At 40.6% G+C, this 16,854-nt stretch overlaps 1 protein-coding gene across 1 annotated transcript; it reads left to right on the forward strand.

The window, feature by feature from the left end:
• Window positions 1-4,394: 4,394 nt before the first annotated feature.
• LOC103359163 (protein disulfide-isomerase) lies at window positions 4,395-12,815 on the forward strand. The gene is made up of 11 exons (XM_008284389.1): window positions 4,395-4,551; window positions 4,681-4,881; window positions 6,810-6,934; window positions 7,024-7,161; window positions 7,654-7,761; window positions 8,483-8,608; window positions 9,342-9,539; window positions 9,618-9,738; window positions 12,070-12,251; window positions 12,497-12,586; window positions 12,694-12,815. Exons 1-11 carry the CDS (start codon window positions 4,395-4,397, stop codon window positions 12,775-12,777), a joined length of 1,530 nt encoding a protein of 509 aa, XP_008282611.1. The 3' UTR covers window positions 12,778-12,815.
• Window positions 12,816-16,854: the final 4,039 nt, after the last annotated feature.

A 16,854-nucleotide genomic window follows, 5' to 3' on the forward strand; every position in this document is an offset into this window, starting at 1 on the left:
CTGCCGCCGCCTCGTCACCACTAAAGTCCAGTTTGTGCCTGGACAAACTGCTTGGTGCCTGTGCATCGTTCTCACGTTGATGGGGTGAGACTAGTCTACACGGCAGTATTTCACGTCTGCGAGTATTGATTGAGCCGCAACAAAGCTTAATTTGTGTGCTCTGTGTTTCAGGTTGGTCTGTGGTTTCTGTCTCATTCCATTAATGGTACCTAGATGTCAAGACGTACATCACTCCTGTCCGCGGTGTGAAGCTCCCCTGCATGTTTTCACGAGATGACGCCGTCAGAACAAGCATCTGATCTGAACTCATTTCTTGTCACAATATGAATAAATGAACTTACAAGCTTGGAATTTGAGCAGCTCGCCTGTAGAGATGGACAGACGGGCGAGAGGCTGCAGGATCACATGTGGATATTTTTTTTCTGTTGTATCAATTTGTCTCTGGTGGACTCATGACAGCTGTGAAAGGCACAGTTCCCACCTTGTAACAGTCGCCTTTTAAACCTACAGCGGGTGAGTATGCACTATGAAACACATGCAATCATGTTGTTGATGGTAGATGGATGTGCTGCACATTTTTGTACATTCGAAGGCATTCTTCACAAGCTTTTGTAGTATACAAATCTAAAAGAAAACTAGACACGAACACCCTGTGAACTTTTCTACGGATGTATTGTGATGGGTGTTAAAGCTGGTGTAAGCAGTATTTCTTTTTGTTTTGTTTTTTTGCCAAATTGGGCAGAAATGTTAAGATAACCTTGCAGCATGTTGTAATTTAAGTCTGAGAGAAAACTAGACATGTGCACCTCCTCTTTGCTCTGTTTGATAGTGAAGCCAGACAGTTTTACGGGGGTTGCCTAGCTGAGGCTGTTCCTCACAGCTGTTTGGCACAACGTCTGCTTCATTGTTTTTACCGTAGATCAATAAGTAAGCCAAATATTTTTTGGGTGACTCACTCTTTGCTTTTGTAAGAACAAAATAATGTTGAAAATATGTTGATTAAAAAACATTTGGCAGTTAATCAGAATGATTGGTAAAGTTGTTTTTGATGATTGATAATGTTCATGACATAATTACATCATACATTGCATCAGATGAGTACATTTATGACTCCTTCAGCTCAGGAATCCCTCCTAGTTGGGAATTTACTCTGTGACCATCCAGCCTTTGGTTTCTTTCTTTTCGATTCTTTGGTTTTTAAAGTTCTGGCTCAGTCTCACATTGTTCAGCAGTTTGCACCACCGGTTTTTCAAAGCTCTTTAAAGTAGGGTTCATCCACACAGTCTTGAAGAGTCTATACAAGAGCTCCAACTAAATCTACACCTGAACTACATCTTCACAATTGGATTCTTTATTTACATATTTTTTAAAAATGATTTTTATAGTGCTATACAGTTTTCAATGACAATAACATGTAGTCTTTGGACCTAAACATGCAGCTGCTAATGAGTTTCACTATTTGAAGAGTTCATTTGCAAAAACAGATAACTCCATCTTCACAAACCTTCAAAAAAAAAAAAAACGTTTCCGTCGTCTACCTGAGACAATATCAATCAAACCTAGGTTATCTCTATTTTTGTCATATCTTTCTATGAGTCAAATCCACTTAACTTCAGTTTAATTGATATTATATCAAGAAAACAACAACAAAACAAGTTTTCTGAAAATCTACAAAAATGGAGTTATCTGTTTTTGCAAATGAACTCTTTATTTGTTGTATTTAGTGGCCAGACTTGAGTCCATGGAGGCCTCCCTGGGCCTTCCCTTGGCTCTGCCTCTGCTGTAACAGGGGACTTTAGCCAATCCCTCAGATCAGCTGATAGTATAAAGACTGACAAAGTCCTCAGTGGTAGCAGAATGTGGCTGCACAATGGGTTTAACGAAGGACTTTCACTCAGGAAAACAGGGATTCAATCTTGTGTTTAACCACAAGTGAGCATTGATTTTCAGATCGACTGTTTGTCTCGTGCACATGGCCGTGCTCGTGTGGTGGGAGGAGCTCAGGACAGCGATAGGAGACGATAAAGAGCTGGAGGAGGAGGAGAGTTGTAGTTTCAAATTCTAGCTTCTTTTATTTTGCTTTTTCCAGATTTCTGCCTACTGCAGCTTTAATTAAAATTTAATGAGGGGGAAGAGAACGCTGAATCTGCACCTACAGATGCAGATGACACCGGTGCAGAGTGAGAGCTGGATGCTTTACAGCACTGCAGGCAAAAAACTAAAAATAGAGCACACTTATGATCGTTTGTGGTTGTGATTTTGTGTATCATTAATTTGGAAATGGTGTTTTCTGTATTTAGCTATATACAAAGAATAAAATCTTTCTCTCTTTTGATGCAGATTCAGCTCGTGTTCGTGTGTATTTTAATGATGAAGGAGCTTCAGTTTTCAGACTTGAATATTTGAACACAAATGTTTGTCAGAAAAGTCGTAACAGGCTGTAATTTATTGTTCTGAACAATTCTTCTGTAATGATTAATAAAGTTTAATGCACAGATGTGATTTTAAATTGTTCTAATAACACGTTTTCTGTGGACTCTGTACACACTGTTTGATTGATGTCTCCCATAATGGTCCTTTTATCTCTGCTGCACCTGTGAGGGCGGGACCAACTACACCTTTGTTGTTTGTATTAGTAGCCTGAATGGAAGTGAAATGACCTGATTTATTGAACTTCAGTGTGACACTCCTCCAAACTTCAATTTGAACAGCTCTAATCAGTCAGACTGAGTGTTGCTTTAAAGCATTCTGTGATCCAAATATCAATAACATCTGATTTAAACTGAGGCTGATTGAAAGAACTTGTAATTCCCAAGAACGAAACTGACTTATAAATAAGAAAAGTTTTTCTTAGCGGTAAAAGATCTGTTTATATCAGTGATGTTTACTTATAATAAAGTAGGGCCACATGTGATTTCAGGTATGAATTCTATTATTTGAACAAAGTTATCTGCTCAGATTAACTGTTGGATAAATAAAAAATACAAACAGTGCCTTAACTTCATTGTTGTGAAGCATATGAGCATGTTTTATTTCCATGTCTTTTGACTCTGTATCACTATACATAACCACCATGACGACAAGGTCATCACAGAGAAAACTACATTGTGTAAAAAGTTCCCACCTTCTGAATCAATTTCTATGTCCATGGAACTGTGAATACACTTCTCCTTGCCAAGTGTGAGAACAGATTAAATACAAAGATTGATCCCACACTGAAAAGCAAATAAACCTGCCTTTCTCCAACTTTATGTCACATCACATAAACAGCCTTAATTAGCTACTTATATTGCCTTCTTTGAATCAGTTCCTTGTCAAGCGAAATCACGTTCAAACTAGCAGCTTGTGGCCCCTTTGCGTGCTAACGCTGGATTTTATTTCAGTGTCACTGCCAGCTCTGGATGCTGCATTTTTTAGCATTTGCTGACATTTCTGTAGTTTGTATCACCAGGTGGGAGGTGTTGTCGTTGTCTGAAGACTAATTACAGCTCTGAGGTTGGTCTGAACTGTTCTTCCATCTTCATAATTTCTGTCTGAACTAAATGACATAACCTAGAAGACCCTGGTTTTACCCGAGAAGACTTTGGTGCAGCATCTGTTGTGAGCTTTAGTGGTGCTGTGCTGGTAGGCAGATTGTGTTACATTTAGTCAGGGACAGTCGAGCTGTTTCCTTCAGCTTCATGTTTAGTGTTAAAGGTAGTCTTCTATTCATCTCATCCTTTGCAATATGGTAAATACGCATATTTTTCAACATGTTCAAGTATTCATTAAATGATATTGACTTGATTAATTCTATAATTGGACCTTATATGAATGTGCAGAATAGATAACGGAGGTTGTGGATAAAGGGTTTGACAATGTCAGAACTGCAATGCAACGACTGATTATTGTATCTTCTTTACCTGCCTTTAAAAGTGTGATGAGCGCTCAGAATCTCTGCTAAGTTACAATCAGCTTACTTTTTTAAAAATCAGAATGTTATTTTTGTATTCTATCATGTTGATAGGGAAAATAAACATGGTCTTAGTTTACTGACAAAGCTGTGCAGCAGGTTTCTTTTCCTAACATGACTGAGTTTTGCCTACGACCAGACGAATATTTGCGTGAATGCTTCTTTATTTCTCCCATTGTGACCTTGCTGAGGCTGACACTGTAAGGCGAAGGACACTTAGATATTAATGATTGGAACAGCAGCCAATAGCAGAGATACAGCAGGGCACAGATAGGAAAGTTAATCAGCTACAGACTGCTGCTTGCCAGATAACAATAGCATTCACAACTACCAGCTGTGGACTGACACGCTTGCATATCAGCCCTTCCTCTCACCACTCCCTTCGGACCGTCTCGTCAAGCTCGTTCCAGTGTCCAGTTTGTCAGTCTGCAGGTGAAGCGTGATGAAGAAGCCGTTGCTGCTGGGCGTGACGGCCTTCTGCCTCTGTGCATTTGTCACTGGAGACAAATCGTTCCCCGAGAAGGATGGGATTTTACAGCTGCAAAAGGGAAACTTCAACAGGGCGCTGAAGAAATACAAGCAGCTGCTGGTTCACTTCTGTAAGTCGCACAGTCGGACCCACACGGCTTGATTTTGATGTAAGACTGAACAAAAAAAAAAATAACGCAATCAAAGCGTTTGTATGGTTCATGAAGTCCTTATTCATGCTCACTCTGTGTGTCTGTCAGACGCTCCCCTGACTGTACAGGGCTATCGTGCGACGGCAGCGTTTGAAGGCGCCGCCGCAGAGCTTCAGGGGTCAGAGGTCAAACTGGCAACGGTTGATGTGACAAAGGAGAAGGAGCTGGCGAAAGAGCTCGATGCAGCAGACCAACACACAATCAGACTGTACCTCTCTGGGGATAAACTCAACCCTGTGTCCTGTCCTGGTACGTGACAAAGAGAATATCCTGTTCACATTAGTATTATAGTTTATGGGGGTTTAATATATCACCTTATTACAACCTATGAGTTCCTAATGGTAGCCTGGTTCCACACAAGTTTGTTTGGGAAAAATTCCCCAACCTAACTGACCTCACAGGTTGTTTGTCTCTATCAGTAGTTGGATGTTTTACTAAGTAGTGAAGCACAACTTTTAGGCACATGGACTTTAATCAAGTGTTTCCATTTAATTCAGCTTTATACATTTACTGCATTTTTATCACAGGGGTAAATATTAGGCTTTTTTACAACACTGTATTGATCTGACAGCTTCAGCTACGTCTCAGTTTATATTTTGTAATGTCCTTTATGTGCAGTGAAAAGCTGTGTATCCCCAAATGTGATGATGTTTAATGTTTCTGACACACTGAAGGATTAAGTTGGAAATGCAAAATGTTGATGGAAACTGGGCTGTTTTTCTGAGCTTGTGAAAAGCACAGGGCAGTGAGTCTATAAAACATTTAATAATTGCAGATTAAACTACCAAACAGTATATAAAGTAATAAAAATTAGCTCGACCATAAACATCTACAGCAGTAAAATTGTAGTAACTCACTATTAATCCAAAAACATCATTTATAATAGTAAAACACTGTAAAGGACCATTTTACTGAATAATGAGTACTTTTATTTGTAATTCCTTGAGTGCATTTTGCTGACAATACTTTCAAGTTTTTTGCTTAATTACATTTTTAAATGCATGACATTGCTTGTAGTGGAGGACAGTGTCGTAAAAGATGTGAATGCTTCCTCCACCACCTGTTCCTACCCTCTGATATGACCCAGAGGAGCTGTGCACTAGCAGCAGAGGAGATGCCACTGAACTGCTAAAAATCACTGCCTAACATAAATACCTCTTTTCGTCATATTCAGGGACAAACACAACTTGATAAGGATCCTTGTTTACATTAAAATAAATACTTTAAGATTGGAGGCAATATAATGGTTGCACTAATAATGTCGCAGTTAAGGTTGTAGAACAAATGTGACATAAATTAAAGTGAATGTCAAGTTTAGGAAACAGGCAGCATCTCCCACGTTGAAATCCAGTGTTTTGTCGCTTCATAACTAGTGCAGCCACCAGAGGGCTTTGTCTACTCAACACCTAGACTGTGTATGGACTCAGGCCTTGTCCACGTCAATTCATGATATTTTGCAGAACAAAAATTTTCCTATATGTTTAAGCATCTCATCCACACGCAAGCAGCCATTCAGATCATTAAAAGTGACATTTTGTTTTTAGAGAGTGTGGGAAACAATAAAGTCACACCTTAATCCCAATGAATGTTTTGTGTAATGAGCATTTACCTGAAACTACAACAACGATGGACATAAAAAACAGTTCCTTTGCTTTTAAATAACAGCAGCAGTTACAAGTTCACAACTTAACTTGGCATTGTTTCACCTTCTGCATTCTTTCTAACAGCCAGGAGGGGGCAACCTTTCTGGCTGCAAAAAGAGGACTGATTGTATATAAGTCTATGAGAAAACAACCCTTATTCCTGTTTGATTTTTTTTTTTACCTCACCAAACATATCGTTAATGAGTTTATGGTCTCATTCGCTCATTTTAAGTCTCCTTTCATGATGTTCATTTTATGAAATATCCTCCCATTTAGAAAATGCTGGAGGCCATTTAACAGTAAAATGTAACTATGGGTTGTAATAAGGTTCACAAAATGTGTGGTCATTTTTTTTGAGTTTTCCTCAATGGAGAACAACTATTAGTTTTCTCAACTAATTCCTGACAAGAAAGAAAACAAGCAAACAAATGCATTTAAAAAAAATCTTTACCATCAGTCGAATTGAATTTTGTTCAGGTTGGGGTAAAATATTGAAGGTAATCTGGTGACCTGTTTTGCTGCATTGTGATGAAGTTCCTCAGAGTTCGGCCTCCATCTTGACCTGGCTGAAAAGGAGGGCGGGGTCTGCTGCTGACCTCATCACTGATCTCAGCCAATCAGAGGCCTCGGAGGAGCTGACTGTGGTTGGATACTTTAAGGTGAGAACCAGCTGTTTGGTTTTCTACTTCTGATTGTGGATGTTGTGATTGTACTTCAGTTTAACTGTTTTGTTTGTGTGTGTGTGTAGGAACTGAACCATGAGTACGTCCAGATGTTCTACGCTGCAGCGATCGACCTACCAGACATTAACTTTGTTGTGACACAGAACGATGAAGTCACCAGCAAATATGGTCTCACACATGATGTTGTTTTGCTGCTCAAAAAGGTGCTTAACATACAACATACACACAAACACACAAGTTCACAGGGATGTGAAACAACAAAACCCATTTAATAGACCTTTTACATTCTCTCAATATCTATTATATATGACATAACTGGTGAGAAATTCAGCTAGAGATGGAAAAATCACAAAAAGAACATTGATGTCTGTGCAGGAATGTTTTAAACATGTCTGCAAGATCAGAAATTGGCTGTAAGTAGTTAGAAAAGTACGACAGGTTATTAAAAAGTGAAATTTGATCACGTGTCATGTGACAAAACTATCATAAATACTAAACTGAAGGAAATGTTGAAGCTACATCCAGAATTTTAATAAAGCAAAAAGTAGCTGTGATACCTGTGATAGAATACAGACTTTGACTGATTAGGCTACCGTCCCACATGAATGAATGAATGAATACACGAAGCAGACCAGTGGTTTATTGCAGTCTTATCTCTGTGTCTGTGTCTGTGTGTGTCTATGTGTGCGCTGCAGTCTAAACTCATCCAGGCTTACAGAATGACGCCTCAGACGTCTAAAGAGGAGCTGATCGTCTTTATCACCGTCTACCAGATGGATCCCGTCACTGAGTACAACGGACAGGTAGAGGCTGGTGTTCATGGTGCATTTCCTCACACATGTTACTGCTCTGCTCCAATTACAGCTAGAAACTGTTTTGTGTTTAAACTCTCTAATCTCGAGTCTTTAATTAGTTTGTTGATAATTTGGGAGGTAAAACTCGTCTACTGACTCCTTCTTTACATGCCCACCTGTAATCTAATGCAGTCCATCTGACATGAGCGCTTCTTTCTTGAAGCTTTGGATGACACTGCAAGACAAGTGATGCTTTATGTGTGTTGGTGAGGTTCTAGTGGCTGATGGTGTACTGGACTGTGACATATCAAAAGCATTCTTATTATTTTGTTAAACCCATTAACATTCATGTCTTTTGGTTTAAAATGCTACACTTGGGGCGCTGCTGTAGCTCACCTGGTTGAGCTGGTGTCCTATGTGCAGGACGCCAGCTCAACTCACATGTCCTCCCCCCATTCTTCTCCCCCATTTTCCTGTCTCTCTCTCACTAACACTATCAAACAAAGGAAAAAAAAAAAAAAGCTACACGTACAGCAGTCTAAAATGTAAGAGTCAAGTGTTTTGTTGCCCTCTTCATCCACCCCCACCTCCTCCCTGTATGCAAAGTTTGCAGCTCTATAGGTCGCTTCACTTCCTCTTTTGCTGCTCTCATGCTTACTGCTGCATTTACAGGAAAAACTAAAAAAAAATCACATTTCAGCATATATTTTTCTCTCTCTTCTTTTTGCAGACAGTCACTCAGATCTTATCCTTGCCTGTTTTAAACCATGCCCTCCTCTTTGTCAACAAAAGCTCGGCAGACTTTGAAGAGATTTTCTCTGCTTTTAACAGCGCTGCAGAGGCTTTCAGGCTGAAGGTACACAACACACACACACACACACACACACACACATTGATAATGCATTTCATAACCCCTTTGCCTAAATGCCAAACCCCAACAATTACCTTAAACCTAATTATAATCTGAACCAGTTCATTGAAGCTCAGCCTTTATTAAGGTCCCATTTGATTGCAGCGTAAAAGCCACTTATGCAAACATGTGAAATAGTGACAGCTGCACGTGACACGAGCCATTTCCAGAGAGGTAAAAGAATGAATCCAATGAATACATTTAGACTACATTTCATATATTTAAACCCTCACATTAATCTTCGATAATGAATTCAAGCAGTTTGTACTAAATGAAATGTTTAATAATGTGATTGCACTGGGAATTAATGGACATTTTTAGTGATTACTGCTAATCTTTGATTGGACTATAGCATGAACAGTGGATACAAAGAAATGATCACTGTCTGTAGCGCAGTTTGAGCCTAATTTAAACATTTCTGTCAAACAGATGAGACGGGCTTCCTCTTCTTATAATCTTTCTACATTTTCTGACAGTATTGGTTAAATGTGTTCTTACATTTTGCATTAAGAATCCTAAAATTAGGTGGAAGCCATCAAACATCTCTTTAAAGGTCTTTCCAAAGAAGGGGGCTTGCCAAAATGTCTTTACTTGACTTTCTTTACTTTGAAATTTAAACTGATCCTCACAAAGTGTTTGGAAGGCTTTGGAGTGCATATGTTTGTGTGTCTGCATGCAGATTTTGTTTGTGTACGTGGACGTGAATGAGCTTCGTAACGGCAGAATGATGGAGTACTTCCGGGTTCGCGATTTTGAGGCTCCTCTCATCCGACTGGTCAACCTGACAGATCATGTGACCTACCACCTGCCGTCTGACACCCTGAATGTGGAGAACATTAAAGCGTTCTGCCAGTCCTACCTGGAGGGCAAAGCTAAGGTAGCTCACACTCACACCTGCTGTGCGCTACAGAAGCTGGATAGGCAGCTTGAGCTGATGCGTTTGATGTGTTTGCAGCCTAAGATGCAGAGTGAGCCGATACCTGAAGGATGGGACGAAAAACCTGTGAAGGAGCTAGTGGGGATGACTCTGGAGAAAGTTGGCTTCAACCCCGACAAGACGGTTTTTGTCCTGTTCTGTAAGTGAACACAATTAATTTTAACACTGAGCATCAATTTGGTTCCTCTGATGCTGACAGATATAGTGCCTTTCTGCTTGTTGTTTTAGTTTTAAGACCCTCAGTTTTCTGCTTTGCTTCAGTTTCCACACCCTGAGTTTTTCCTGAATGCAAATGATTTTTGCGTAAAAGTCCTAAAAGTGTGAGCCTGCTGCTCATCACTAAAAAACCAACAAAGCTAACAACAAGCTGGCGAACAATCAATCAGATCAAGTTCATTGTCATTTTGCTGTACATACACAGTCGTACAGGCAAGATGAGAGAGCGTTTCTTCAGGATTATTCAACCAGCAAGTTTTGCGGAATGCACGTCTGGGATAAGACACTTGTTGAGGAAATTTTCTATGATCTGCATAAAGTCCAGTAGTCCGAGTTGTCTTTGTCTCATTTTATTCAAAGTCATACAGAATGCAAGCAGTCTGCAGGAGAGTACACATGAGTGCAGACAGCATAGTATTCTTATACATGTACAGGCGTGGTCTTTACTCCAACGGTAGTATAACAATCCCATGCTGGAAAAAAACAGCTGGGTGTACAGGGTGTACTCATCCACGGACGTTAGAAGACTAAACACGCTGGATCAGGCATCAAAAGTCTAAACATATGGGATGCACAACTTCTTCTTCCCATGTACAGCCACTAGTGTTTACCTAGATGTTATGGGAACACATTTTTGGGCCTGTAACCTTTCCACTCAGCTTTAATGAAACTTAGAGAAACTTGCTTTGACATTCTTCATGCAGATGCAGTATTTTTCCATTACACACTAAACGTTCGCTGTCGCTGCCTCCTGAAGGGGGCGCTGCGTCCATGCACGCCGCCGTTTGTTGAACATGGCGAACCTCTTCAGGTCCTGGTAGGTCTTCAGGGACACAAATACACACATGATGGTGTGACGATGGTGAAGCCGCAGATGCTGCCCAGAGCTAACTGTCTGTCTGTCCGCCTGGAATAATGACATCCCCTCCAGCTGTATGTCCGTCTGGGATGTTGTCATGGAGCCACGTTTCTGTTAAAGCAAACACACAGCAGTCCCTCCACTCTCTGTGGGTTTCTCTCAGCAAATGTAACTCGTCCACCTTGTTGTCGAGGGAGCGGACATTGGAGAGTAGGAGGACGGTCCTGCTGGTCCGGAGGTGTTAGCCTTTAGCATGGATCCCGGCTCTGTTCCTCTTTTGTTAACATTTGTACTGTTTGCGCTTCCTTCTCTCTCGGGTAACAGCCAGTGTCGTCTCCAATCGGACTCCGTGTTGGTGTCGTATGTCCAAATCACAACCGATTGCTGCAATTCCAGCGCCGTTCACTGTCCTGACACCCAGCAAAGTCTCCCAGCCGCAAGTTTTTACGAAATGAACGTCTGGAATAGACAAGACACTCAAAACGTTCACTTTAGTTGTCTCCTGAAGTGGCCGCTGCGTCTATGCGCCGCCATCACCATGGAAACAATGAGTATAAAAAGGAGTATTTAGGAGTATTCAGCAGCTAAAGAGGGATATATTTCCTTCAGTAGTTGGTGGAGACCAAAACTAGAGCTAAGAAGATGGTGAATGTTGAACTTCAGTTAGTCTGGTGACCAGAAACATGAGTCAAGTTTTGATTAAACAACCATTACCTCACATATCCATCATAAACTTTATAGGGTGGATAATACGTCTGTGTTTTGTTTTCAGCTTTTTCCAATACACTCAAGTTACCAAAAATAAATTTTGTCTTCAAAACATGGTCATGATGTTAAATGGCATAATTTTAATGATACTAACTCATGCATCATTATTCTGACCTTCACATCACCAGATTCAGGTTCCAGGGTTGTTCGCTCACACTCAGATTCGTGCTGTTTATCGTCTACTTCTGTTTGTTTGTGCTCAGAGCTCTTTCTGCTGAACTCCCTTTTGCAAAACTGACTTTATGTTCCTCTATTTGATTTAATAATAATCGTGTAAACATCACAAAACCTTAAATGTCATTTCATTTTCACACAGTGCGCTCAGTTGTAATAAAAGTAGTGGGTGTGGAAGATGCTTTTATTAGTTATAAAAGAACAGTAGTACTTATTAAGTTTCTGCTGATGTTCAGAGCTGCTTTTGTACATTACAGACTTTAGTTTTGTTTAACACGCGACTTGTTTCGCATGAAAAAAATAAATAGTAGATTCCTGCATCCACACAATGCAGACAGGAGATGGATGTTTAATGTTTTCTTTACCACTATAATGAATCGCTCACTTGTAGTTTCCACCTGTGCAAAAGTGAAAACATCTTTATATCTGTATGTATGTATATGTTCATTTCAGACCTACCCTACAGTCGGGCGTCTCGTGCTCTGTTTCCACTGTGGGAGGAACTTGCAGAGGCCTTCAAACATCGAGAAGATGTGGTGATCGCTCGTATGGATGCCTCAGCCAACGACATCAACCTGTCGGTGCAGGGAGCTTATCCGTCCCTCTGCCTGTTTCCTGCTCTGTATGCTGAAAGGGTACGAATCATTCACAATGCAATGAGCTTTAGGGACGTTCTGGTTGCTGTTTTTCATATTTTACAGCTACTACTTACACATTCGCATGATTTTTTTCATATTGGACAGCTTGTCTGTGTATGCAGTGTGTTATTCACTAAAGCTACAAATTACTACCTTTTTTTTTTAACAAACAGACGATAAAAGACTCTAAATATAGTAAATGGAGATAACAATGTTCAGTGTGTGATCTGTGTTTCTGTCAGGTGGTGGTTTACACTGGAAAAAGGAACGTGAAAGACCTGCTGAAGTTTGTAGATAAGGAGATGGAGAAAGCCAAAAAATACAGAGTAAAGGTAAATCATCTTCTGCATCCTCCTGCCACCACTTCATAAGTCTGTGTGTGTTTAAGGGCTGCCTTTTATCTCAGTTAAAAATAAACTCCTTTCCTTTGCGTCTCCAGGAGGATGAAGACAGGAGGAAGTACATGGAGGCTTTACAAGCTGAAGAGGCAGAAAAAGCCAACAAAACCAAAGATGAGCTTTAATACAAGAACAAAGACAGTCGTAGTGTGTGTGTGTGTGTGTGTGTGTCATACCTTTTAGTTTTTACTTTCCAGACATGATTCTGGTTTTATCTACTCAACTCAACTGTCATTAACTTTCGGGCCAATCAAATCAAATAAAGCCTTCACTTAAAAACTCTGATGGCTACAAGACTTTGCACTTTTTAACCTCACAGGCAGATGAAACTTTGGTTTGGACGTCCAGACTAAACAAGGCGATGTTGCTGAGGAAGAGGGCAAAGAGAGATTTTGCAGCAGCTGGGTGTTTCTGGATGTGCTGTCCAAGCTCGTCTGCAGAAGCACAAAGAGGCGGAAAAAGGCAGGAAAACCGAGCAGACAAATGACACATCAGGTCCGACTTCCCTTCAAAGATGTCCAGCACTGCCGGCTCAAACTCAGCGGGAACACACATCTACAGCCTATAGAAGTCTGCTGAGAAGTGGTCTCTGTGGAGGACCTGTAGCCGTCCATCCGACGTGAACACAAAGGAAAGATGCTCATCATGAAAACACAAGAACTGGGGTGCGGTAGAAATGGCAGCAGGTGCTCTGGATGGAGCCAAAGGTTTGGTTCTAACAGATGGCACTTTGTTCACTGAAGGGCTATAGAGCGCTACAAGGATGATAGTCTTCGGCATAAGCGAAGCACGGTGGAGGCTCCTTGCAGGTCTGAGGCAGCATTTATGTAAATCAAGTTGGGGATCAGCCAGATTCGTCGGTCTCCTCGATGCTGAGACATACAGGAAGATTATTGTTCTTCATGCGGCACTTTCAAGAAGACTTTAATCCGTCTCAAATTAATTCTGCAGCTCAACGATAAACCCAAAAATTGCAACTAAAAAAGTATTGTGGAGTCAGTCAGAGGTACAGTCGTCCTCAAATGTATTCATATCCTTCCATTAAAGAAAAGGCAAAATTCACAATAGTCACTCAAATAGCTAGAAACTGAAAATAATAAATAAAAATTTGCTAAATTATAATTTAATGAGATAAGACGTTGCTTTTGAATTGTGGTTGAAAAGAATAATTTTAAAAAATAAATAAAAAGCTGTCCTGGACAAATTAGAGCACTTTGCTGATGAGCAGTGGGCCAAAGTCAAAACACCTGTCAACAGGTGCAGAAGTCTGATTGAGAGTTACAGAAAACACTTGATTACAGTGATTGGCTCAAAGGGTTGTTCAACTAAATATTAGTTTACAGGTCCCATCATGCTTGTTTTTTGCTATTGTTGCTGTTTTAAAAAATATTTCTGTTGAACTACAATTCAAAAGCAATGTCATGATTTTCTTAACATTTTTATTCATTATTGCTTTTGTCAATTTCAACTTATTTCAGTGACAGATGTTTATTTTCCTTCTCTAATGGGAGGGTATGAATACATCTGAGGACGACTGTAACAATAAGAGAGAGAAGAAACTAAAACAACCTCAAAACTACAGTACAGAAGAGTTTGACGTTACTTAGAAACAGTTTTACCATCACTTAAGGTTGTCTGCTAGAGAGACAGGTTTATTTTTTTAGCCGCTAACCACCTCCACCAGTACCTACAGTGTCTTGTTGACACAGAAACAGAAATGTTGCTTTATGATGGTCAATGTCTTTATTTATCCCAAATGTACTGCACTAACATACTAAGTGTGTCTGAGAACCTGATAGAACCAGGTGTGGCACATCGCAGGTGATCTTCAAGTTGTAAATGTAAATGGCACCACAATGGATTCACTCGTGGACACAACCAACAGACAGGCTGGCTCTCTACAGCTACGACTAGTGACTAAGCTTAGGAGATCAGACTCGGGAAAAGACTAAAATAAATCAATTATACAAACAAAACAAGTTGAACCAACAATTCAAGGAGTTAGTCGACCTTCACAGACATAGTCTGAGCCGTTTCTTGTCTAAATGTAACACAAGGCCATGCAGAATATGTGGAGGAAACAAATCCAACAAGCTGTGTGAAGAAACTGAGCACACCCTGTAAAGAAAAAAAACCCAGACAATAAATCCAAATGTGTTGATTAGACAACTGAAAAAAAACAAACATTGGAAGCGTTAATTTGCAAAAACAGAAAAGTGTCACAGGATAACTAGGCTGGTTGACCCAAATGCAGAAATGACACTCAGGAGAGATGGAATCCAAAAATAAGGTTTATTGTGGAAATTGATGTCATCAAGATGAGAAAGAAACGAGGCGGGGGTGTTACCGGTAGGGAGTAGATTGTCCAGGTAGCCACGGAGAAGGCTCGGGTTTGGTGCAGGTGGAGACACAGACGGGAAGCGGGAACACTGGAGAATCCTCAACGAAGGAAAGGCGGTCTCGCTGACACTCGGAAAAAGGCACAAAGGAGGCTCAGAGGAACACGACGGGAACACTCGGGTGGTGGCTAGAAGTCGCCATGTAGGGCAACACTCAGGCAAAGAGTGAATGGTGAAGGCTCCTCTTATACTGGTGGTGACGACCCAAATGAATTGCAGGTGTGTAGCTCACACACCTGCAGGGAATCAGTCACTGAGAATTCCTCCAGGACGCCCTCTGGTGGACGCCTGGAGGAGAACAAAAACACAGGGCCAAAATCACCATTCCCTGACAAAAAGTGCATTTTTGTAGATTTTCAGAAAATGTATTTTCTTGTTGTTTGCTTGAGAAAATGTCAATCAAACTGAAGTTGAGTGGATTTGTCTCCATAGAAATGACAAAAATAGAGATAGCTTAGGTTTGATATTGTCTCAGGTAGACGATGGAAAAGTGTGTTTTCTGAAGGTTTGTGAAGATGGAGGTATCTGTTGTTGCAAATGAGCTCTTTATTTCAAACACAAAGTTAGTACAGTCTTAATAAGCACCATTTAAATCACAGTGAACCTAAACAGCATTGTTGTTGTTTTTTCTGCCACGTCAACATATTTCTCAGCAGTAAAGCAAACTCCTCGTAAAATGCTGTGTGGACGCCCTGCAACTGCCAAACACATCTAACCATTAAAAAAAAAAAAAGGAGCACTCGCAACAAATTTCATTAAACAAACTTCTCCTAAAACATCAAAAATGTAATCTTTTACCGTAAATCATCCAGGACGGAGTGACGCCGAACATCTGTTCTGGCCTCCAACAGAAAAGCTCCTGACTTTCTTTATCAAGTCTGACAGTCAAACAGCAGACAGCAGAGAACCACTCGCTACCACTGGTTACGCTTATTTTTTGTTGTTGTTTATTTCATGCTTAAAATATCCACAAGTGACAGATTTTCTCATACTACTAACTGTCAGTCTGAATTACCAGCTGATAAATCTTGCATTGGTGAGACTATGACTAATTTGATAGAGAATAAACAGCCAGTCATCTGTACCGCAGGAAGCTCAGTGTACTCATTGTTCTACCAGTTGAGTAAATATGACATTATCTACCAGCACTGCAGCTGTCTGAGCAAACCAGCCCAAACTTTGTGATGTCTGGCCGTTTCTTCCAGCTCGTCCTGGTGGACCCAAGATGTCTGACCCCCCAGAGAAAACTCTTTTTGGCGACTGGTATCTGCGACTTTCATCCACTTTACCAAGAGCTACTGACCAAAGATGAAGTAGGGATGAAGACCAGCAGGTGAACTAAGAGCTTTGATTACAGGCTTAGTTTTGTTTTCCCCAGAACAGTTTAACGTCCGCATCCAAGCAGAAGCAGCTCCAGTCCGGCTGTCGATCTCCCTCCTGTCTGCCTTCACACATGAACATGAATCACACTTTGTGCAGCCGCTCTCTCTCCACCAGCAGGAGGCAACCTGCTGTTTTCCGGCAGAGCACCATATGGCCTCAGATTTGAAGGAGCTGATCCCAACCAACCGAGTGCCAACCGCAGTGACACAAAGTTAAAAAGTTTGACGTGTTAAATGAAACATGTAGGATATTTTAGAAGCTGATTTGAGATTTTTTTTTTAGCTCGAGTATGTTAGGAAAGAAAGTCAAAATAATAAGAATTCTTCATTAATTGTACCTGCATGCAGTATTTTGAAACAGAAGCTAGCTTAATAACAGCAGAGACTTCTTAGTGGCTGAGAGAAACATGGTTATAAACCA

Source organism: Stegastes partitus, unplaced genomic scaffold (assembly GCF_000690725.1).
Source record: "Stegastes partitus isolate 25-593 unplaced genomic scaffold, Stegastes_partitus-1.0.2 Scaffold357, whole genome shotgun sequence".
Taxonomy (NCBI): Eukaryota; Metazoa; Chordata; class Actinopteri; family Pomacentridae; genus Stegastes; species Stegastes partitus.